The 25,478-nt window shown below is 37.8% G+C and overlaps 1 protein-coding gene across 1 annotated transcript in view; it reads left to right on the forward strand.

The window, feature by feature from the left end:
- Positions 1-25,478, forward strand: part of Cdh6 (cadherin 6) — a 132,187-nt gene that overhangs the window by 59,284 nt on the left and 47,425 nt on the right. Inside the window, exon 2 of the mRNA XM_010605422.2 lies at positions 18,221-18,571. Within this exon, the coding sequence (XP_010603724.1) occupies positions 18,344-18,571 (228 nt within the window). The 5' untranslated portion in view covers positions 18,221-18,343. The remainder of the gene's footprint in view (positions 1-18,220; positions 18,572-25,478) is intronic.

A 25,478-nucleotide genomic window follows, 5' to 3' on the forward strand; every position in this document is an offset into this window, starting at 1 on the left:
CTCTTGCTTTTAAGAAGGCTGCCTATGTAGGGCCAGGAATTTAGCTCAGTGGTTCTGCCTCCTGCCTTGCAAGTACTAGGACCCAGTTTAATCCCTGGAACCAAAAAAGCAAAAAAAAAAAAAGATGGCTGCCTGTGATGGCTAAATTTAACTGTGTTAATGTGATTGGCTTGGGAGCAGACCAAGGAATTGTTAGAGCACACTTGTGGATGTGTCTGGGTGGGTCATAGAGCATGATTTTCAAGTTTATATCTGGCCCCGTCCTCTCTGGTACTGTACTCTTGTTCTGCTGCCCAGACACCATGAAGTAAGGCACCACAATTTTCTGCCATGATGGTTCTGCCTTGGAGCCGGGTGATTTTGTACTGAATCCCCTGAAATCATGAGCTAAATGATACATCTCTTTCTTTAAGTTGTGGTATTGTGTTTCTGAAACAGAAAAGCAGGTTAATATACTGCCTTTTTTTTAACTTAATGCTCTTTACTCATATTAACTGGCTCAAAGATAGTAAGACTGAGTATGTGTTATTTTCGCACAACTTTAGGTAGACAATATCAAAAGCAATACTGAATAATACTTATTTCCTATTTATGTAGCAATGTGCTAAATATTTTTTACATAGTGTGTATCTTAGTCTGCTTGGGCTGCTATAACTGTAGAGTGGGTGGTTTATAACCATAAAAATTTATATCTTAGAGGTCTGGAGGATAGAAGTACAAGATCAAGGCACCAGCAGATTTGCTCTCTGGTGAGCCCTGGTTTCCTAGTTTATAGACTATGTTTTTTGTCCACACATGGCAGAAGGGAGCAAGGGATCTCTCTAATATGTCTTTCATTAGGGCACTTGCCTATTCATGAAGGCTTTACCCTCATCACTTCACCTGCCAGAGACTCACTTCCAGTACCATCACACTCACTGGGGATTCTGTTTAGACATGAATCTTGTTGGAACCTATTAAATCTACGGCATTATATTATACTTTATTTATAACAGAGAAGTGAAGTCTTAGGACAAACAAATTGAAGTCACTTCCCATACCCAAACAGATTTTACCCAGATCTATGAATTTGAGAAATTTGGTGATCAGTTTTAGCAATAGTGGGAACATACTACAATAGGACTGATGTAGGGTTTTTGTTTGTTTGCTTACTTGCTTTCTCAAAAGCACATTGGAATGAAATTATTAATATTGAAATCATTTGCAGAAAAAAAATATGGAACTCTTTAGCAAGTAGATATTTAAAATAGTCTGAGCTTTAAAAAAAAGGAAAAGGTAAATAATTGTAATAGTTTTTGGGAGAATAATTTTCTTAATAATGATAATACCTCAGAAAGGTTAGTTTCATCTGGGTTTTAGCAAACCTCAACTTCTTCCTAATATCAATCCTCACTAACTCAAGTAATCTGTCTTGCATTACTAAAGGGGGTCAGGAGGAGCCTAAAAGCTAAAGTATAATTTCCTCCTATGTTTGAGCTTTCAGTTTGACTTGCTTTTCTTTTTTTAGAAGCTTGAAGTTCAACACTAGGTTGTTCATTTGAGCTTACTCTGTTTTCCTAATATGGATATTGATCCCTATAAATTTCCCTTTAGCACTGCTCTCATTGTGTCCCCTAAATTCCAGTATATTTTATTGGCATTATCATTTAATTGTAGAAACTGCCTAATTTCTTCTTTAATTTCATTTGCAACTCATTGTTTATTCAAGAGGGTGTTATTTAATTTCCATATGTTTATGAACTTCTTATGGTTTCCTTTGCCATTGATTTTCCATTTCATTGCACTATGGTCAGATAATATTCATGGGATAATTTCAATTCCTTTGCATTTGCTTAAGCATGTTCTATGAGCTAGTATGTGGTCTATTTTGCAGAACATCCCATTTGCAACTGAGAAAAATATGTATTCTGATGTTGTGGGATGGAACACTCTGTAGACATCTATTAGATCCATTTGTTCAAAAATTTGGTTCAGTTGTAATAATTCAGTTTTGATTTTTTTCATCTAGTTGATCTGTCCATTTGTGACAGTGGGATATTGAGGTCCCCATGACAATTATATTAGTTCTTATTTGATTTTTTCATTTCCATTAATATTTGTTTTATATAGTTGGGTGCACTAGTATTTGGTGCATATATATTTATGATTGCTATCTCTTCTTCTGCAATTGTTCCCTTTTAAAGGATGCAATGACCTTCTTTGTCTCTCTTAATTAATCTTGGCTTAAAATCCACTTTTTCTGCAAATAGGATAGCTACCCCTGCTTTCTTCCTGGTTCTTGTCATGTAGGGTATTGTTTTTCATCCATTGACTTTCAGTATATCATTTTTTTAAATAAATGTGTTTTTTGGATACAGCATATTGTTGGATATTGCCCCTTGATTAATTCTGATCTATTTCTTTTGATTGGTGAATTGAGAACGTTAATACTGATGGCTGTAACTGATACATATTGGCTTATCCGTGTCATGTTATTTTCCTGTTATTGGCTCCCATTTTTCCCCTGAATTTAATTTTTTGCCTTGCCTGGTAGATCTATTCTGCTAGGGTTCATGGAGTTGTGATCTTCATTATCTCTTTCTGAAATGTCCTCCTTCGGCACTCCAAGTGCTGGTTGGTGTTCATGAATTTCTTTGGGTGTTCTCTGCCATGGAAGTATCTTGTTTCTCTTTCAATTTTGAAAGATAGTTCTGCAGGATACATCAATCTGGGTTGGAGGTTGTTTTCTTTTAGGGCTTGAAATACTTCACTCCAAACTCTGTTTCACTTAAGGGTTTGTGCTGAGAGATCTGCTGTGATTCTGATGGACTGTCCTTCATAGATGATTTGTTTCTTTTCTCTAACAGCTTTAAATATTCTATTCTTATGTTGGATTTTGTAATCTTCACTATTATATATCTAGGTGTAGATTTTTTTATTATGGCTAATTGGAGTTCTATATGCCTCATTTTCTGTATGACAAATTATTTTTCCCTGTTTGGGAAGTTTTCTGCCATTACTTTTGTGAAGTTTTTTTTTATTTCATTTGTGCTATCTCCTGCTTTTTCATTGACTGATCAATTTTATGTTATTATTTGCATCATCTAGCAGCTATTGGATTGGTTTCTCATGGACCCTTGCTATTTTTAAGAAATCTTTCTTTTCATGATCAGTAACCATAATCCTGCCTTCTATATATGATATTCTGTCCTCACATTGGTTCATTCTGCTGAGTATACTTTCAGTGGAATTTTTAATCTCCTGGATATCTGCTTGAATATGTTTCATGGATTCCATTTCTTTTCTTTGCTGAGTGTTCATGATTTCCATCATTTTCCTAAACTCCCCCCTTTTTTTATCTGTATCTGCTGTAGAGTCACTAACCATGTCTTTCATTATGGTTACCATTTTGTAGTCATTTGAGAAGTTATTTCTGTTTTGACTGTTTCTAGAATCCCTTTCATTTGCTTTGTTACTTCCACTATTACCACTTCAGAGTGTCCGGGTGGGTGACTTTTGGATTGTTCCACCTCATTGCTCCCTGTGTTTGCCTTTGGTGAGCTGGAAGTCTGGGGTTGCATCTTGTTTGAGTGTCTTCTCATTTTCTATTTTTTGTCTTTTGTTTTTTACTTTAATTCCTGGGTTGATGCTTGCAGATTGCTTATGGCAAGCATCTTTATTGCTAGTGTTTGTGACACTAAGAAATGACTATTTCTCAGAAGTATCTTTCAGGTATAGCTGGATTTTGGGCTTTGAGTCTGCTCAAGATCCTACCTCTTCAATTTATTGGGGATGAGAAGTTGCTGCCTACTTGGCCTAGACCTTGGTTCTTTGGCACTGACCTATACCATTTTTTATGACCCTTAGGTGATCTCAGTTTTGGTATACCAGAAAGAACAACTAATTTGAACAATTATATCACCTTGGCTAAAATAGTACAATCAGCAATAACAATAGTGTCAAGCACAGCCTAGAAAATTACAAACCTTTGCCACCTTTAACTGCATGAAATAGATTTGTGGTTATATTACAAAATATAAAACAAATCAGAAAAATGTTAGCAGTAAATAAGCCCTCAATACCCTCAGAGGAGAAATTTTAAAAGGAGTTGTGGGTGAGAGATAGAGAAATAGAAGAAGGGAAAAAGATTAGAAGAAAGGCTAGAAGACAAAGGAAGATCATGCACACTTTGGGAAACTAGTGAAGAAGACACAAGGGAAAGAGAAGGAAGAACTAAAAATGAGAACAGAGCAAAACAAGAACAAAAAAAAACTAGAAACTGTTCACACTTGTGTAGAAATAAGAACAAACAAGAAAAAGCAGAAAAGTAAGTAATTTTAAAAAGGAAATTAGAAGAAAATAAAAAAAAAGTGGTGTGAGTGCAGACTTGTGTAAACACTGTAGAAATCAATGTGAAGAGACCTCAATCAACTAGGATTACAAATCCCATTTGACACAGTTATTCCTCTGCTGGGTATATTCCCCTCAAAATTAAAAGAATCACACCACAGCAATATATGTTCACCCACGTTTATAAGCAGCACAGTTTATAATAACTAATATTTGGAAACAGCCCAATTGGCCATCAATTGGAGACTGGATAAAGAAGATGTGGCTTTTTTTTATAAAATTTAGTACTACTCAGCCATAAAGATAGAGAAACTAGAGATATTTATACTTAAGTGGATGCACATTGAGGCCATACTTTTAAGTGAAATTAATAAGACACACATGTATAATACCAAATAGTTTCTCTGGTGTGAAAAACTAAAAGTGTCAATAAGGATCAAAATGTATAATTGATATTGTGTAATAGAAAGAAAAGGTCTAAAAGAGTAGAGAAAGTGGGAGGGGTAGGGGAAAGGGAAAAGAAGAAAATATGTGAAAAGGAAAAACATGGAAACAATGTCTTTGTAAACAGGGAAGGGTGGAGGGGGTGAAGGGAGGGCTGGGGAATAGGGAAGAATTAAAACCAAGATAAGTTACGAATGGTACAAGATCCCAATGATGAATATAACTGTGTTTTATACTTAAAATGTATAAATAAGCTTAATTTAAAAAAAAAAAGTGCTTACTTCAATGCATGTCTCTGCTTTCACTGGTGGACAATGTGGGCAGCATACAAATCTGAGGTGATTAATCCCAACAAGCCAGCTATAGCTTTATAGAAAGGTAGCGGATAATTCCAGCAAGCTTACAACTTTAGTTCCACTAAAGTTCAAGCTGGTTTCTGACTATGAGGCTGGAATTGGACCTGTGGAGCCTGCAACACTCTTGTGTACTACACACTGGCTCAAACTAGCTCTCTGACCTCCTGATTTAAACTCTGACACTGACACTGGAAGCCACCAGATGGAGCTGCCTACAGCTGTTCTGAGTTCTGAGCTCAGTTGGCCCCTCCTCAAAATGGCTACTGACCAATAGCTCTCTCATGGGGGATGTCCAAAATCCAACAACTCACCAACCACTGCAATCTGCTGTGTCCACCGCTCAGCTCCACTAGTGCTTCTCCCTGGAGGTCTCTAGGGTCATCAGCAGTCATGGTTCCTCTGCAGGTTCAAGCCACCCTTTGCACACAGCAAGTCCAGGCTCAGGTGGGAGGTGCTACCTGTTACCACCTTCTTCTTTGTTGGAGACTGTCTGTTCCCTCTCCTTGTGGGCATTTCTCACTTTAGATCCTTGGGTCCTGAGACCCACTTCCTCCTTCTTCTCTTCTTCACGTTGCTTTATTCCACTTCCTGGACACCAGACCTCAGAGCGTCCTTCTTTCTGCTGCTCACCACTCCACTATCTTCCCAGAAGTCCCTACAAGGATTTTGAAATTTTTTTTTCTGAGTTTGTAGTTCATATTTGGACTTTATATAAGGTAGTCTTTAGCCTATAAAACTTTTTACATATATAACATATATCTTTCTTCACTAGATTCTGAGTCTGATAAACTTAAAACAAAAAAAGAAAAGTGAGTGACTTAAAATAAGAACAAAAGCCAAGTGTGGTGGCACACACCTTTCATCCTAGCATTTGGAAGGCTGAAGCAGAAGAATCTCTGCAAGTTCTAGGCTAGCCTGGGCCACATAGTGAGACCCTGTGTCAAAAGAAAAACAATTAAGACAAAAACCTCTACATTATCAGTTTTTTTCATTTTCCCACACATACACCTTTTCTATTAAAAAAAAAAAACTCTGTAGTTTTAAATAATTTTAAAACCTCATTACCGACCTATTAAAAGACTGTACCTGAATATTCTCACATTGTGCCATGGAGTAGATGAGTAGATGAAGGACATTGAAAAGGGCTTGATTTGATGACTGCGTGACAGCAAGCAACAATGAGCAATTATTTGGAACAACTTCCAGCAGGAAAGAGCTTTCCTCTGGCCTTCATTGTGTTCTGGTGCCCCATTGTTTGTAATTACACTTGTGCACTGTGACAGAACAGTCGTTAAATTAGAAATTGAACTTCTTTGACAACTGCAGCAAAACTTGACAAAAGATGAATGTGATTTTTTTGGTTGTTTCCTCTCCTCTTTCACTTATTTAAACATGTATTAATTAACTTGTTCTGGCAAGTGTTTAGTAAACATTGAACAAGGGCATTTCTTTAGTGGTATAATTAAAATTCTCTTTTAAAATGTTTTGTGTGATATTTTATGCACAATTTGACTAAAGTAAACAGAGGTTCTAATTAAAGTTTTTAAATGAAGGCAATCAAAACTGATACAACACCCAGCATCCCGTTCAAACACATTGTCTTCCTGTCTTGTGCAAGTTTAATTTGATGGTCAGTTAACATTAGACCAAATTAGTTAAGATGTCCCCACTTTTACAAGCCCCCTCTGCTTTAGTTAGTATCAAGAAAGAAATCTTTGAAAGTCACTCTGCCCCTTTAAGTGGTTATGCATTATTTATTAAATTACATTTCTTCTAAATTATTATACCAAGATACTCTGAGAAGCATCTAATTTAAGTTAGGAATCCTCTGCAAATAAAGTGTTACATAAAACACAATGAATGAACAAGCTATCCAAACAACAAGTGGAGCTTTGATTATTTCTTCCCTACACCTCCATAAATACTGCTCTCCTTTTGGGTAAAAGAGCCATGGTAGATTTTCAGTGCTAACAGGCACAGGAAAAGTGCCTAGATCATTATCCCTTTTTGCACTCATATGTGTGCATGTAGTGGGGGAAAGTGAAGTGAGATGGAAAAGAATTTATTTTGCCTGTAATGTATTGATTGACCTAAAGTGAAAGATATTTTTAGGGAAACTTTAAACCCTCCATCTTTAAACTATTCATTTTTTTTTCCTTTTAGAGATGCTGTAAACAACTCTGAAAAGCAGTTTCAAATGCAAGAACTGTTAGTTAATAAGTTATTTACTGGCTCTCAGGATCACTGATGTCTCTAATCATCTTTCATAATTAGTAGGGATTAAAACAGGTCCTTCCCAAACCCTTTCTCTGGTTCTATACCTGATCTGACCAGGGCTGGGAGTAGAAAATCATTCCCTCCGGCTCTGAACTGCACAATCAGAGCTGCAATCCAAAAAGAAAAACCACTTCAGCTTTTTTTAAGGGCAGAATAAAGTGTAACCCCTACTCCCGGGGGCAGTCTGCCTAATTCTGGGGTTTACTTAGCAAGTACGTTTGGCTTTTACACTAAATCACATTTCTAATCGGACTTTTTTTAAGTAATAAAGACGATATTTTTGGTCTGCATCTAATACTTTTTATTCCTTAATTTCTCTGGAGTTTAGAAGAGAAAGAAGAGCGCTATGCACTAGGCAGCTCCCCTGAGACATCAAAACTTTACCGCTCTTGATTGAAAAAGGAGACGTGGAAACACATCGGGTCAAGCCACACCTGCCTGCACCTCTCTCCGGCCTGCTTCTGCCCACTGTGCTATTTTATCTCTGAGCAGCACATGAGCCCAAATTTCGTATGTGAGAGACACAAGCTCAGAGAGATTGACAAACTTCCCTAGGTCATATGAGGAGGCGGGGAATCCCTAGCTCTCCGTTCTTATTCTTTGGCACATCCGTGTCTCTCAAGCCAAACAGTTAAGAGAACTTAGACCTTTCCTTAATGACTCAAGGTCACCGGCATGTGTATCCGTGTGCTCTATTTGCAATGGGGATATCCTCCAGGGCTATGGATACTCATGTTCATTCTTACAGTCATGAGTCCCATCATCAATTCACAAACTTAGTGATTCTTACATCGAGGTGTGCATGCATTCACCCACACCTTCCTTTACTTCACAAATGCTCATCCGGTGTTATTATTTAATGCTGGTCCCTGATCCTGGCATAGGATGGCAGGGCTTCATTACCCTCCCTGACTTGCTCCATTGTCTCTCTAGTCCTTCCATCTTCCTTTTCTACTCGCTCAGCCTGTTACTCCCTCCCACTCTTGTGGAAACTCCAACTCCCAGCATTCCTTCCTCATCTCTTCAATTTGCTGGGGATTTAGAAATCTAATGATAAATTTGCTCAAATTTTGCCTGAAATGAAAGTAAATAAAAGCTTGATGATGTTTCCATGAGCAAAATACAAATGAGATAGTGGATCTTATGGCTAAAAAGGAGCCTCTTTAATTAATGGGGTTCTGCCACTCACTAGCTGTATACCCTTGAGCAAAGCATCCAGTCCCTCCTCTAAGCCTGTGTTTCTCATCTCTAAAGCAAGGATGAGAAGATGGTCTCTATCTTGAAAGATTACTGTACAACTTATACAAATGAAGGACATTTATTCTATTACCTGGCACAGGACAAACATTTGCTTGCTGTTCTTAATATCCTACAAGCTTTGTGATAACTATTTTTACTTCTTGGACATCTGTACTGAAAATATGTTTGAGGGAAATCATGAAGAGGTGATCCTGATGCTTGTCTTGTGGGCAGCAGCCTGGCCTGTGACTCCCTTATGTGGGGTCAGAGTAAGGACACCCTGGTCCTCAGTTAGGGTCTAGGGTCATTACATACTCATTCTATGACCTTGAACAAGTTTTTCAACTTTTCTAAGCTTCAATTTCTCATGCAGAAATTGAAAGAATATTATCCACCTCACAGGACTGTCATGAGAATTAAATGAAAATACCTTGGGTGGTATGTTTAGCATGGTGCCTAACACAATGTAAATTCAGGGACAGAATGTAGCAAATGTTAACCAGCATTATTATGTGTGAGTTAGACAGCACAGATAAAACAAGTAATTGACAAAAGACTTGGACATATAGCAGCAAAATTAAACATTTCGGCCCATAACATTTTATGTAAGTGCAAAGTTTTTAAAAATCATCTATGATGTGCCAAGTTTGCAGTTACTTAGTGGCAAGCCCAATTATGTGATTCCTTTTGCAATTTAGTAATAAGGTTAAATCTGTTTTGATCCCCTCCATACCCACTAGGATCCCTTGTCTCCTGTTGGCCCACAGCTCCCAGCCAATATATTCAGCGTGCCTTTTCGTTAAGCTTCAAAATAAGAGCAAATTCATTGAAATCTTGAAATCATTCATGCTAATTGGCTAGTGGCTTTTGACATCTCCCAGTCTTGTTTAAGCTTCATTATCTTAAATGGCTATGTGTCCAAAAAGATTAATGTAGCTGCCAGAAATCCTAACATATAAGCAGACAGTAACGTGAACACAAGTCGTTCATACATTTCTGTAACCTAAACACACAGCCTGCTTCAGAAATGCTTGGAATTCATACCATGAGTAGCTAATTAAAAGTATAAAATGCTCTCTCTTCTTTGTTCGCTTGAGGAAATCTTTTGGGGAAAGACGGGTTTCATGAGTTCAGAGACCTTCAAGAGCCAGGCAAGATGCATAAAGAAAGGATTGCAAGTGGATCTAAGAAAACCACAGTGAAAGCAAGGTGACAGACAGCAGCAGAACACAAGGCCCCAGTGCAGGGACACAATAATGATGAGTGGGGCCCCTATAAAAAAGAAAATCTGCAGGAGGTAGGACCCCCCACACACTCTAGAAATAGAATTGTCACTAGAATTTCTAGAGTTTCAAGTTAAATCAGAAATGGGGATCCACTGATGATTAAAGATTAGCAAATGGTTTAAATTTCTTAATTGTAAAAGGCCAAAAAAAAAGTTCACAAAAGGTAAAAATACAGTCCTAGGATGGCCTATGTGTATCATCTACTGAAATGTCCTTTTTTAAAAAATTAGGTTTATCGGTACACTTTAGATATACAATACAATTACATTCATCACTGGGATCTTGCACCTTTACATGCCTTATCTTGGTTCTTATTGTTTCCCCATTCCCCAGCCCACCCTTCCCTGTTTACAAAGACATTATTTCCATGATTTTCCTTTTCACATATTTTTTCTTTTCCCTTTTTCCCTTTCCCCTACTCTTCCCACTTGCTCTACTCTTTTAGATCTTTTCTTCCTATCACACAATATCAATTATACATTTTGAGCCTTATTGACACTTTTAGTTTCAGAGAAACTATTTGGTATTACACATGTGTGTCTTATTAATTTCACTTAACCTCAATGTACATCTACTTAGATATAAATATCTCTAGTTTCTCGTTCTTTATAGCTGAGGAGTACTCAATTTTTTTTTTAAAGCCACATCTTTATCCAGTCTCCAGTTGAGGGCTAGTTGGGTTGTTTCCAAACTTTAGCTATTATAAACTCTGCTGCTATAAACATGGGTGAGCATATACTGCTGTGGTATGATTCTTTTAATTCTGGGGGGAAGATACCCAGCAGAGGAATAGCTGGGTCAAATGGGACTTCTAATCCTAGTTGATTGAGGTATCTCCATATTGATTTCTACAGTGTTTACACAAGTCCTCACTCCCACCAACAATGAAGAAGGGTCCCTTTCTCCCCACAGCCCCACCAGCATTTGTTATTGGTTGATTTCATAATAGCAGCCATTCTTTCTGGGGTCAGATGGAATCTCAATGTTGTTTTCATCTACAGCTCTTGAATGATCAGTGATGTTGAACATTTTTTCAAAGGCTTATTTGCTGCTTTTATTTCTTTGTATGAGAAATGTCTGCTCATTACAGATGCCCATTTTTGAATTGGGTCTTTATATTTGGGGGTCTGATTTTTTTGAGTTCTTTATATATTCTAAATAGTAGATCTTTGTCTGAGGAACAGCTGGTAAAAATTTTTTTCCACATTGTGGGTTGTCTCTTAGCTCTGCTGGCAATTTCTCTGGCAGTTGAAGTAGTTGCAGACATCTTCAAGTAATAGTTAAGACCTCACATGAATTCATTTATTTCCTAGGACATAGGTACTGTTAATAGATAAAGAAAATTGAGGTCCCCTATTTGTCACCTAGTGTTAAACATGACCAAGTTTCTAGCCTAGACATGTGCATGCCAAGATCTGGTCTTAGTCACATTTGGATACTTCCTATCACAAATGATTGCACTTTTCTCTTCATGTGGAATAAGAACTTTGTCTTTATTCTCTGACTGACATTTGTTTGTTTTGTCCTCTGTGAGCATTTCAAACCAAATATTCCTTGAGCCTCAAAAGACCCCATTATGCGTTGTAACACATTTGATTTTTATCTTCATTAATCTAATGTGTGGAATATGATTTTAGAATGAGGGTAATACTGTTGAAATGGCTTCATCTGGAAATGCATCAGTTTGCAAACAGATTGGCATATTATCCACAAATATAAACATTTACAAAAAAATCAGGCATCATTTGATGGCTGTTGCAGTAATGATTCATTGGCACAAGAGAAATGCTATGTGGTGAGCAGTGCCAGAGCTGTTTGACACATTTCAGTGGAGTTCATTACACACACGAAACAGAACCAATTTTACTCAACAGTGAGTTTGACATTTACAGAAAAATGAAATGGAGGTTTAGAAATGAAGACTTCATGTGAAGCCCCTACGAAACATTTAAAATTGGTTCTATCCTTATGTCACCACTTTTAGAAGATCCACCATGTCTTATCGACATATTTTTATTCACAGCAGGTGGCAACCTACTCAAAACAAAGGTTCTGGGGTGATCAGAAAATTGATCTTGAGCAAACCTAATTGGCTGTAAAACTCTTCTCTCAGAATAAGTAGCATCATATTTTTAAAGATTTTACTTATAGGAAGGCATGTTTCCCTTTGGCTTAGTTCATTTTGATGTACTATTCTGATTCCCTAACGTGCTAAGTTGTAGTGTCATAGACACCATCCTCCTCCTCCTCCTCGATGCACCAAGACTGGGACTAGAGAATGCCAAGCTCTGGATTAGAATGCAACATGGCAGGAGAAATGCTAAGTAGTTGTAAGTAACCAGCTGTTTTCTACTTCATTAATTGCATAACATGAGAAGATGTGCCAAAAGTTAAAAAGAGATTTATGATACATATGCTGTTTTAGTCACTTTTGTCCTTGCTGGGACAAAATACCTGACACTGACAACTTAATGAGTTTATTTTGGCTCAAATTTCAGTCCATAGTTGGCTACCTTCAGGGCAGGATGGCAATGACAGAGCAGAGGGGTGCGGAGGAGGAAAAGCTACCTACCTCATGGCAGCCGGGAAACAGAGAAGAAAGTCAGGAGCCAGAAAGGAAGATATACTCTTCTGGGTCTCACCCACAGTGACCCACCTAGACCCCACCTCCTAACAGCAAGTAAGATGTAATGCCCCATCACCCAAGTGCATTCCAAAAGCCCTGCCTAGAGGTGCACTTATAAAGCCTTGGAGGGACAACTAGAAATAAACTATAACATATCCTAAGAAGTTTTATGCTTATGAATTAAGATGACTTCAGTGTAAGTTGTTCAGTAGGTTAGGATGACTCAAGTGTAGAAAATAGTTTCAGAAACATTTTCTGTGGGTAGCATGCAAAGGATTATGCTTCAATATGTATAAGCAACACCATTCATTGAAGAGTTTCATAATAGATTTTAAAACATTCTTTTACTATGCTTAAACTGAGGTTAAATTCTTTTACATTCTTATACTATGGTTAAAGTATATTAATAACATGATTGAACGCTTAGTGTGCATCCAGTGGCAAAGTTAAGGCTCTGCATCTTAAAGAATGAATGTGCCTAGTTTAATTTTGTAAGCCTAGATAGCACTGCAGTAATATTGTCCTGATTAGAATTAATCAAGAATGCTAGAACAATGATATGCCGTCTGAATCCAAAAGCTTTAATGTAATTATATTGCTTTCACATATGTCTAATATTTACTTACTCTTTGTAAATAGTGCAATGGAATCAGTATCTCAAAACTAGATAATACAGTCAAACATTGAAACTGTTATCACATAAGTCACTGAAGAAGCAATTAAATCAATGGAGGAATTTTCTAATTAGCATATTAATTATTTGTGAATGAAAGGTGATTCCAAAGTACTCTAGAGAACTTGAAGACATTGTAGTTTGTCTTCTCATTCTACATATCCTGTGAAATATTTTTATGCAATTCATTTCCAATAACCTAGGGCAAAAGGTTTTGCTAATCAAAGGAAAACATCAGTCCAGCCTCTCTGTATTAATTAGCACATATCCTAAATTGGTAAAACCTATATTAATGAGGCCCAGGCTCCTTGTTGATGGCATTCATTGAGTAAGACTTGGACTTGACTAAATACTTTTGCGAAGACTAAAATACTGATACATCTTATCTGTGGGCAAATAAATGTTCAAAGTATGCAATTATCAATATTATAAGGGCCTTATGCCACTCTCTATGAACATCCTAATTACCTTCTACATATCACCAAGATGAGGCTTTTGTAAAAATCCAAACAGTTTTTCTGGATCAACCACTTTTGTATTTCAAATTTCGGGGCCTACAAATGATTGTCTTTAAGAAACAGAAAATTCTCCCTAATAAAGCCAAATACCCCCCCAAAAAAAAGAAAATGAAAAGTAGAGACATGTCTTGCTAAACTATCATTAAAAGGTAATTAGGAAATTCCATTTGAATTTTTATGGAGTTGTTTGTGTTTCTGACTGATTTGTTCTTTAATGCAAGAGGGGATGAAAGGGAGGCGTGAGGAGCAAAATGGTACCATATCTACTTTGTTTTGCTCCCTCTCCCCATTACCTAATCTTCTGGTTCTTTGCTGATTCAGTCACTGTGCCTGCAATTTTAAATTCAGTATCTATCTATGGCCTCACTTCTTTGTCCTTTCCGACATCTATAAAATCAGCCAGCACATTCAGTTACCATTTACCATGTGCTTCTCTTGTATTTTAACTGATCAAAAATCGACAGCTCTCCACAAAGTTGTGCGTTTCCTAAGCACTTTCCTTCGCTTGAATCATGATCATTTGACACCTTGAATCCTGTTTTGTTTTTGTTTTGCAGTAAAGATCATTCCTGATGACTGGATAAAGATGTGGTTATTCTATAAAATGGAGTACTACTCAGCCATAAAGAATGAGAAACTAGAGTCATTCATAGGAAAATGGATGCCTATTGAGGCCATACTCTTAAGTGAAATAAATAAGACACGTGTAAATACTGAATAGTTTCTCTGGTGTGAAAAACCAAAGTGTAAATAGTATCCAGATTGTATAACTGACAATGTAAAATAGGAAGAAAAGGACTAAAGGTGTAGGGGAAGAAGAAAGGGTAGGGGAAAGGAAATAAGGAGCAAGAAAAAATATGAGAAAAGGAAAAAATGGAAACAGAGTCTTTGTAAATAGGAGAGGGTGGAGGGGGTCAAAGGTGGGCAGGGACAAGGGGGAAAAATGAGAACCAAGACCTGTCATGTAAAGGTACAAGATCCCAATGATGAATGTAACTGCACTGTATACTTAAAAAGTACCAATAAACTCAATAATAAAAAAAGAGATCATTCCTGGTGTATGTTCATTTTTTTCCACATCATGCTTTCAGATTAAGTAAAATATAAAATTGACACATCATTCATGTTAATTCTACCAAATTCTTCTCTAATGTAACAGAATCATATCAGCATGATGATTACCAGTACCATTTATACAAAGGCAAAATTGAAGCTAGTTCTGATTTTTTTTTTTTTTTGGTCTAAGTAAAGAAGATTTTTTAAATTGCAACATAATAAAACAGAAAGGAAAAAGTTACATAGATTCTGTGAATGTGTCAGTCTGACAGGAAGCTTTCTTTTTTACCTGTGTTCATCTCCTTCACGCAGGTGACAGAGCATTTTTGCTTCTCTGTTTCTGTGCTATTACTATTAAATACAGAATTGAAGTCCATATAAAGGAAAACAATTAGCAAAGGAACTCATTCTTGTTTTAAAGTGCTTCTGTTCTTTAATTTTAAAAGGATTTTGACTAACTTGGAGATGCTTTCTGAAAAACAAACAAACAAAAAAATATATATAGGCCTAAATAAGAGAATTCAGCTATCTTCTTCAGACTTTTCCAGTATGTTATAGATGGATTTTATATGTGCAATACAAATAGTAACACTAATAATAGTAATAACATAATTGCTAGTACTAATACCTTACTAAGCTCTGGGCACTATTCTAAGTGCATTGCATGCAATAGTTCTCACAACACCCTAAGGAGGTAGGTACTATAATTGTCTGAATTTACAGAAAGAGAAATTGAGGTAGAGTGGGATTGAGGGGTTTTCCCAGTGCATAGAGACTAGCTGCAGAGCCTGGATTTAAAATGAGGCAATCTGATTCCAGCTCTCACTACCAAGAGGCATTTAACAGTTTCCAGAATCACATTTGTCTATGTTATGGCACCAAGGAGCACTGAGTTACATCACCAGCCTTTTTATTTAATTTATTTTTTATTTTTAAGTAGGACCTCTCTAAATTGCCCAGGCTGGCCTAAAACGTTCAATCCTTCTGCCTCAGTCTTTCAAATAGCTGAGATTATAGTCATGCACCAAGCAAGCAGTGTTTTTAAACTGTAGAGCCTCACAGAGAAGTCTATCCATCTAAAAAGCTAATATCAAATATGAATGGACCATAGTCACTCAGTTTTATATACTGAGTTTATAATCAAGGCCTCACCTTGTCAGGCGGATACAAGAATGAGATTTTAGCAAAACTACATGTTATCACATACTTGGAAACTGCTTATATTTGCATCACTTTAAAGGCTCATTACCAAGAAAAAAGGAAATACTTGACATTTTGGTATCTGTGATATTAAAAAGAACTAATATTTAATATTCAAGTGGCAACAGCTTGTAGAGTTTGCATACAACACCCACAGGGATCGATTTTTTTTAAAAAAAAACAGCCTTTAAGAGTCAGCCTTTTAAGCAGCTGACACCTCCATTCTCTGCATCCCTCTTTCTTGCCAGTGCCATGGAACACACGCGGAGTGTAGCAGCAGACGTAAAATTCTTCACTGCAGGATTTGTCTTTGCAAATAATGGAGAGTATGGGAAAGGAAGAAAAATTTCCACTGAATCAGCCTCAGTGTAATCTCTACTTCTAAAATGGAATCGATGTCTTTTGAAGGCTCTTTTCCATATGCCCTTTCAGTCCCCTCTGTGCACCATCATAAGCAGAGAGGAGCATCATCACCTGATTAATCATCACTCATTCCACACCTGTACCAAGGCCACATGATGACAAGTATACTGCTGCTTGGCATTTTTCCAGTATGACTAATTGTCACAGTGCTAATTTACTTACCTGTAGAATTTTCAGCCTCCCCAGTTTGCTGTCAAGAAGATGCATAATAATGGAATAAAGGCTTTAAAATGCTGAATACAGTGAAATCTTTCACTTATCTTCCAACAGAAAGCTTTCACTAAGGCACGTGGTAGATGGCTATAGTTACTCATTGCTGGAGTAAAAAACAAAGATCCTGCTCACATATACATGCATGCAACAGAATAACAGGAATCCTGATATAAAGAAAAAAATTACTGATCTGATTGCCTAAACATGTTAATTAGGGCCAGTGATTTAGCTCAGTGGTTCTGCTGCCTGCCTCGGCAAGGTCCCAAGTTCGATCCCCAGTACCAAAAGAAAAAAAAAATGTTAATCTGTGTGTCTAAAAGTGAAGGCACTAGTTTAATTACTGTTGTGTTCCATATTTAAAACACTTCTTTGTAATTGTTGTTGTTGACTTTATTCAAGAAAATATTTCCCTACATCAAATGCTAAAATAAAGGAGTCATTGGTTGAGGGTTTTTTTTTTTAAAAAATGAAAATATAAAGGCATTTATGACTTTAATTGCATAAGCTAGCAAACCATATTGGGACATCTTTGCCAAGCTGTCTGGTTCCACAATATTTTAAATGGTAGGTTATGTTCTTGGAAATTAATATTTGCCATGGAAAATTATTACCCACATGTATAATAGCTGACTTTTCTGAAGATCTGCAGCCAGTGGTCCTCACCGTGATACTGAGATGATATGTTCCATGCATCTGTGAAAATTGCATAGAGATCGTTTGACAATTTTAACATAGATGCTTGATTGCTTATTATACAAGTGAAACTCAGCTATGAAATTCCAAGGATTGTCTAAAGAAATTTATATAGAATTGCTCATTTAATTCTCATAGACTTACATATAAATTCTATGAGTGTTCACTGACCCACCCTAGAGTGTGAGGGAGTCTCATATGAGGATAAGCTTTCTGCTCAACTTTAGAGAACGCTGGAATGAGTAGAGGTTTATTACTATCATTGCAAACTGTCACTTCAGAAACTCCAGCATGCTGATCTGCATTCCAAAGAGAAGGTGCGCAGTATTTTCCAGCCTTATTTGACCCAGCAGCCTGCTCCATCCCAGCACAGTTCCGCAGCCCAATTCTTCAGAGTAAGCTCGGCCCTACCTCATGCCTGGCACATCCCCAGCGCTCACCAAATTCCAGCGAGATTTCAGCATTATCCACTTTCAATGGAATTTAAATTGTCTGAGATATCCTTTGCCTTACACTTGTGAGTGAGGATAAGTATGCAAATAGAATCAGAAACACAAACTCGTTTCTTCTAACCAGATCTCAGCCCACACATTTCGAGGTAAAAGAGTAGTGAAATAATCCAACCTGGCATGTTGACCTATTATAGCAAATCTATTACTTAAAATAGGATTTTTTTAAGTGATAGAAAAGGAAAACAGTGGCTCCCTACTCGGCACATGCCTTCCACTTAGCATATCTAAAAGAATATTTTCCTCATTTCAAAATTGATAGCCAACTTTTTTGTTGTTTTGCTATTCAAATTTCTGTCCTCTTTTTCCAGCCTATTTGCTTTAACACTGAATTTTAAGCATCTCTAAAAATGCTTGATATGTTATTATTCTTTCCAGATATCCTCTGAGAGCCAAGCAGAGAACATTAAGAAAGGAGGAAGGGATGAAGCTGGAAACTGCAGTGAGCAGAGCCACTTGAAGAGGAGGGGAACTGTGAACCAGAGACTGCGTGCCGTCAGCATGAGAACTTCCTGGTACTTCTTGCTGCTCTTTTGGGTGGGTCAGCCCTACCCGACTTTCTCAACTCCATTATCTAAGAGGACTAGTGGTTTCCCAGCAAAGAAAAGGGCCCTGGAGCTCTCAGGAAACAGCAAAACCGAGCTGAACCGTTCAAAGAGGAGTTGGATGTGGAACCAATTCTTTCTCCTGGAGGAATACACGGGAACGGATTATCAGTACGTGGGCAAGGTAGGAATCCTTGGGCACTTTGACATTCCGGGTTTAAAAGCTTGAAGAAGTTACTTCTAATAAGTAGACAGGGAGGATGTGAACTATTTCCCAATACAGTAAAAATTGTTGCTTACTTGGTATGACTTTTTTTTTTTTCCACTTGAGTAGTTTTGGGAAGAAGATTGAAGCAAGAAACTGAGAAAGGTTAGCAGTGCGACCAAGAAACGATGGTGGAAAATGAACACCCACAACCATCGGCACAGCATTACCATAAATCCTTTAATTTGTACTTTAGCTTGCAAAATGGGGTCCAGCTATTCTATAAAGTAGGGTGCCTTAAAAGGAATAGAGTGGTTATGCTGTATGGGAAGGAAAGTGTCTTTTTCTCATTCTGAAAGCAAACATTCTGAGCTTGAGTTCTTGGCTGAATTCACGTTAACTGTTTTTTTGCTCTGCTACCTATGACGCCCTCCGTTCTCTGACCAAAGCCCTTTGTTGGCAAAACCCAGCCCTGCGGGTTAGATTTGGTGGTTGTTGCTGCTGTTAAGTCTGATCTCTGGTAATTGTCAAGAACCAGGTGTTTTAAATTCTTATGGTTTAATTATAGCAAGATTGACAAAAAGAGAAAAATGGTTACGTAAAGGCACTATTTCTAAGTTGCATCTGACCATTTTATTGGCTCTAGAAAGTAAAGTGAGGAGGAAGGGCTTATTATAGCCCTTACAGATTCCTGGAGCTGAGTCAGAGGCAGCTCTGTCCAACTGTCACCGAGAGTGTTCCCCGAGATTGCGTCATCAGCAAGCTTCTTGTTGCAAAATATCTGCATTCTGCAAAGGTGTAAAAGAAAAGCCAGGGCAGATTCTGCATTTCATAAGGTGGCATTGGTAAGAAAAATTATTGTCACACATCCTTTACATAAACAGAATGAACAGATAGTAAAATGTCTGCCTTCATTATCACAGCTCTGATTTTTAAAACACCTATATTAGGATCTCAGGCAAATAATATGAATTTTGCAGATTCCAAGGGCCGATGTTCACACTTCAATCTTTGATCAAATATCCCTGAGTAACAGTGTGTAACTGTTCTCTTTAACTATTTACCACTATAAATGAAGGAAAGCCAACCACAGCTACAGCTGAGGTAACCAGGCACAGTTCCAGTGCAGTGAACTATTAATGTGGAATAAAGTAGGATAGGAAATCTTCAGTGGAGGGGTGAACATCAACACAGATGCCCCAAGGATCCAGCAACGTATTTGCTGTGAAACTCACATTGTGTGACTACCAAAGAGAGATAGTTCACTTACTTGCACTTCATTTCCTTTGTGAAACTTGAATAACACTGCGCTAATAGGATGGTGATTACTTTTTAAAATCTGAAAATCTTTAAAGCCCTTTTTAAAATCCAAATGGCACTATTGCTATAGAAATTTAAGGTTTTTGGGGTCTTTTTGGTACCAGGGATTGAACTCGGGTCCTTGTGCCTGCAAGGCAGACCACTGAACCGCTTAGCTAAATCCCCGGCCCTAAGTTTAAGGTTTTAAAAAGTGCTGTTTCTAAGTGATTGATCCCAGACCCCTGCTGTTGTTGTTGTTTTTTTCTCTTTCTGCTTCTCTTCTCAAATTGTGCTGCCATTTTACATTACAATATTACAGATTCTTAAAGAACGTCCAAAAGCTTCAGAGTACAGGAAGCATCAGAAAATAAAACTGCACAAAAATCAGTTTTACAATTGTAGTTATGAGAGGTAAAATTGCCACGGGGAGAAGTTGCACGCTGTGGACCCAAGCAGATTTAAGAATGTGTCACTGCCTTACCAATCGCCAGTTATGTGCCCCTGGACAGGTTATTAACCTTTCCAGCCTGTAGTTTCTGCGTCTAGAAATTGTCTACGGCAATGCCTACCTGATGGGTGTTTTCAGTGAGACAATCTCTGGTGGTTGGCACATGGTAAGTGCTTGAAAAAGCCCACTGTGTGCATTCTATTAAATGTATGTGTCATACAAGGAAGGGGAGTGTTGACTTGATATTGATTTATATCGACGTAGGTGTGAAATCGGCTAATTAACACACCTCAGTGGTTAGGACATGTAGAGAATCATGGCAGAGCCCTTTTACATCCATAGCTTTGCCCAGACTCATTGGATTTAGGAAAATCATTGGCAGTTAGATAAATTTCCCTGCCTTGTCATCATCATCTGCCCTCTCGAGTTGCCCTTCCTTGAAGTTATAACACATGAGAGAAATTGGCAGGATAAAAATATCGAGGGCCATAACTGAAGTAATAGCTGCCCACAGTGCAATGTGAGATGGGTATAAGAGGCATTCTTGAATTGTTGAGGCGGCATTTTCCCAAATCTGTCTTTGAAGATAATTGTTTATTATAATTTAAAATATCCAAAATAAAAATAAATTTGGGAACCAAAGGAGGGGTTGTCCCTTACTTGTGGCACTAAGTTGATCTACCTTTAACTGACTTGGAATACGTCAGACACCCGATATGATTATCCAGACGCGCCACATCAGGAAACTTCTGAGGAAAAACTAAGATTAAATGAGAGTGGAGGCTCTGAAATTTCCTCAGTTTCCCAAAGCTCTTTTTCACAGTTTGCAACTTAGCACTGCAATCATTTGAAAAAATAGCACACATAAATTGACAGGAAAATTTTTTATTTTACTCAAATAGTACAATTATTTACAAGTGGAATACTGAGCTTTGAACATGCACAGCTTCTCAATCAGATCAGATACCCCCCGCCCCTTTTTTTAGTCTTCCACACTGATTTTTTGCGTTGTAGTTGCTTTATCAGAGCCACTGTGGGAAACAGCGTTGTAACTATGACATCATCAAAAGGAATGCAGCGCCACCTACTGTAGAAACTGTGAATTACCTTGAGCTAGTAATTCACTTGGGGGCTGAGGAAGGTCACATGTTAGTGGATGTTCCATGAAATTTTAGAACACAGTAGTTCCCGGTGAGTTTCTCGCTGTACCCTACACTGCCGCTATGCACACTCTGGAGACCATGAGACTGTATTTAGATTGCCAAATAAAGGTGTTCAAAGACTAAAAGATCCTTAAATCATGCTACAAACCCTACCAAATAATTAATCAGAACCTAACACGGTCGCCTAAAGCTGAAGACTGATCTGATCTGCATGTGGAAGAATAGAAGCATTGACTGAGAAAAAGTACTGCTGTTGAGCAAATAGTACTGAAAGCCGAAGAAAAATATTTTTCATTGTATGCATTTGTTTATATTTGTGTTAGTTTTGTCAAATTATTTTGGGGTCAGAGTGACAGCAAAGACTATGATGGAAAGTGGGATAAAATGGGAGTGGGGAGCAAAGGGCTTTCAAATTTAGAAGGAAAAAGAAAGAGAGGGTCACAGGAGGTCACAAGACCCAAAGAGGGAGTCTTGGGGGTGTAGCAGTAACCAAATGCGTAGGAAAGGTCGAGCTGTGAAACCGCAGCAGTTGCCAGGGCAGAGAGACCTCTTCTTGTCTCGCTCCTCCCCACCTTCCACATCACCAGTGAGATCGATACAGGAACACGGACAAAAGAGAGTTGGAAGGAAGCGCTCGTTACTACTAAAAGTGGAAAAGGCCAGAAACACTGACTAATCGAGTTCTGATTTATAAGAAAATCTCAACAATTCTACATCTAAAATAGTGACGGCAGGTAGGAGTAAAACGATAGAAGAAGTAGTCTGTGTTGACTCAGTTTATGAGCTTAAGATATAAATGTAGGTGGCACAGAAATGAATGTGATTTTTTTCCTAAAACGCATGGCCATTTGGAGACAATTTTAGTTGCTTTCACATCAGCAGCATCCATGAGAGCTTGCAGGACATGCGGAATCTCAGTTCTCCCCTCAAATCTTACTGAATCAAAATCTGCATTTTAACCAGATCTCCAGGTGAACTATTTGCACATAACACTGTTTTTTTTTTTTTTTTTTTTTTTTGGTACCAGGGTACCAAACTCGGGATGAAACACTGCTTTTAAAAATAACCTACCATGCCAAAGATCCTGATTTAGTTGGTTTCTAATTAAGTATTGATGATCCCAACTACTGAAAAATCTGAGCCCCGCAGCCCTAGGAGGGTATTATTGCCAATCATGACAATAAAATGCAGCAGCTTTAATGATGAAGATGGAGCAGCCCCAAAGAATAACGGAAACATGAAGAAGAGCGGTCACCCAGGCTCTGTGGTTCCACAGAGCTTTCTGGAAGAGGTGATGACGCTTGAACCCCACTTCAAAGGCATCACAGGTATTAGCTCTCCCTGCAGAGGGAGAATTCCCAGGACCTCCCAGTTAATAGGATGTAGAAGCCAAGGGAGAGAAAGAGTTAGGTTTAGGGATTGGACAACCACAGTAGTGAAAGTGTCACTACCGATACAGAAAACACAAAACAAAACACATATGTTTTCTTGTCACAGGGTAAAGGGAAATGTGATTTTTGTATAGAATCCACTTGGGTTATCTCTGGCTTATGTAAACTTAATAGGAGAATTGGAAAGAAGTATTTTAATACCTCAGTTTCAGAAATTGCAGCTCCTCTCCAGCCAGTTTCGCATAATGTAGAAATTCTTCGATGATGATGCTGATGATGGGTATATCGTCTGAGATTATGTTTCATACAAAAAGAAGAACATAGCTAGTCATAGATACAGATTAGATTTTTGAACATGTGAGCATTCATTAATACAAAGATGAATATATTAAAATCTCAGAATTAGGCCCAGCTTTAGGCAAAAATTTCACATATTATTATTAAACCGCTCTTTGCAAAGTGTTCTCCACTTTATCTTCCACAGTGTTTTTTACCCCTTCCTTCCATACGATATACACATAAGACAAATCTCCATTAGAACCATTTGACATGCTTTTTTTTTAGTAGCATATCAGGAGATCTCTTTTTATGGAATTTAATAAACTATATACTTTTAGAGGTATTTTCTGATGTCAGCTATTTGGGAAATAAATGATGATTTTCTTTGGCAGAGTTTCCAAAAACCTGAAAGGCGGTATTTTTTTTTTCAATATCATGAAAATTTAGCTGCTGTTTGAGGCGCTATTATACAGAGCTTCATAATCCGCCTTTCTCGTGAGTCTTTAAAGTGTACCCAACTCAAGGAAGCCACCCCTCCTAATTAGGTAGTAATGTTTTAATGGCCCATAAAAATAAAATTTACCAGCCTTATACACCTTTAAAGCTAGGAAAGAGCAGTTATTTGTGCCTATAATTGCATGATCCAAATTTGCTAAACACAAAGTGATATTTGATCCATTCTGAAAGATCACTTAAAAATACTGTGGTTAAAAATATGGTTTTCTTCTGTTCCTGTATTATTGTCATTTTCTGAAAAGAGAATGAACTGAAGAGTAGGAAGTGCCAACACAAATTAGATGGACGACACAGAGCATTACTAAACCACTATCACTTCAGACAGCAGCACCAGATTAAAATGACGCCATAACTGGTACTTACTAAGCATCAGTTTGCCCCAGACACTGCGCTAAATTTTCCATGTGTATTATCTCACTGTACCTCACCACGGCTTGCATGTCGTTGTCCCCAAGCAAAACTTGTGAAATTTAATTTAATTCAGTTCAATGACACTGAAAGGAGGCAGGTGTCTGGGTCATGGAGGTCCTACCTTCTTCACAAAGGGGTTCCTGCAGACAGTTCTGGTGGGAGTGGGTTGGTGACAGCAAAAGCAGGTCATGGTATGTCTGGCTCCCTCTGTGTCCTCTCGCTCCTTCCCCCAGCTCGTCCTGCTTTCTGCAGTTAATCTGCAGCAGTACACGGCTGATGCTCTGGCGCCATGCCCTTGGACTTCCCCACCTCCAGGAACATACGCCAGATAAATCGTTTTTCTTTATAAATTAACCAGTCTTGGATGTTCTGTTCCAGCAACAGAAAATGGACTAAGACAGACCCTTAGACAGCAAAGTGCATACATAAATAATATTTATGTACTTGTTTTGCACTTGAGTAAGCCAAGGCTCAGAGAAGTTCAGAATTTCGACACAAGATCTCTCCCTGGCAGTCAGATTTCCCTGCCTGACTACCTAATCGTCCCATTATTTTCCCTTTCTGTGTAGCCACTACGTGACAGAGAACAAGCTCCTGAACATGCTTGGGCATTCAGTGATTGCATCCCATCCGATAGCACAAATACCTAACTGCAAATCTACTGTGTGAGATCCAAGGAAGGAGAGAGAAAGATTGTGTTTAAGGCTACCTTTAAAGACCTATCCAAATATGACTGTGTTATTATTATGTGCATTTGATTTTCTTTTGTGTGATTTTAATTTCCGTGGTACATTGTTGATATTCAAAATAGTTACGATGTGAAAGTATTTTAAAATTAGATTTACAATTAGTGATCTTTTTGGTCATTGTGATTTTTTAAAAAGTCTTTTTCTTTCCCTTGATAACCTTCTCTAAACTTCTGTTCTGGTTCAATGACCTGCAATAATCTTTTCTCCCTGAGTCAGGGCAAGTGCCTTAGTCTCATCTTTCTTCATCGTCATTTAAATTTAATGCACAGCCATTTAACATTTTTATATCTCAACTGGTTAGTGTATGTAAGAGAAAGTGAGTGCAGACACTCATTGAATGTACTTTTTCAGAATGTTTCAAGAAGTAACTTTCGGGGCCAGGATTTGGCTCAATGGTTCTGCCACCTGCCTCAAAAGCACAAGGGCCTGAGTTCTATCCCCAGTACAAAAAAAAAAAAAAAAAAGGAAGTAACTTTCCAATTAATACCAATATTAGCAGTAATCCTTATTCATTTCCACTGTCAAGCTGATTTCACAACCTTAATGATGAAAGCTTCAATTTGCTATCTGATGCTAAGAAAATGGCCCACACAGAAGCGATTTTTTTTTTTTTTTTTTTTTTTTTTTTTT

Source organism: Fukomys damarensis, unplaced genomic scaffold, assembly GCF_012274545.1.
Source record: "Fukomys damarensis isolate Sample0158 unplaced genomic scaffold, DMR_v1.0_HiC HiC_scaffold_1, whole genome shotgun sequence".
NCBI classification, from domain to species: Eukaryota; Metazoa; Chordata; class Mammalia; order Rodentia; family Bathyergidae; genus Fukomys; species Fukomys damarensis.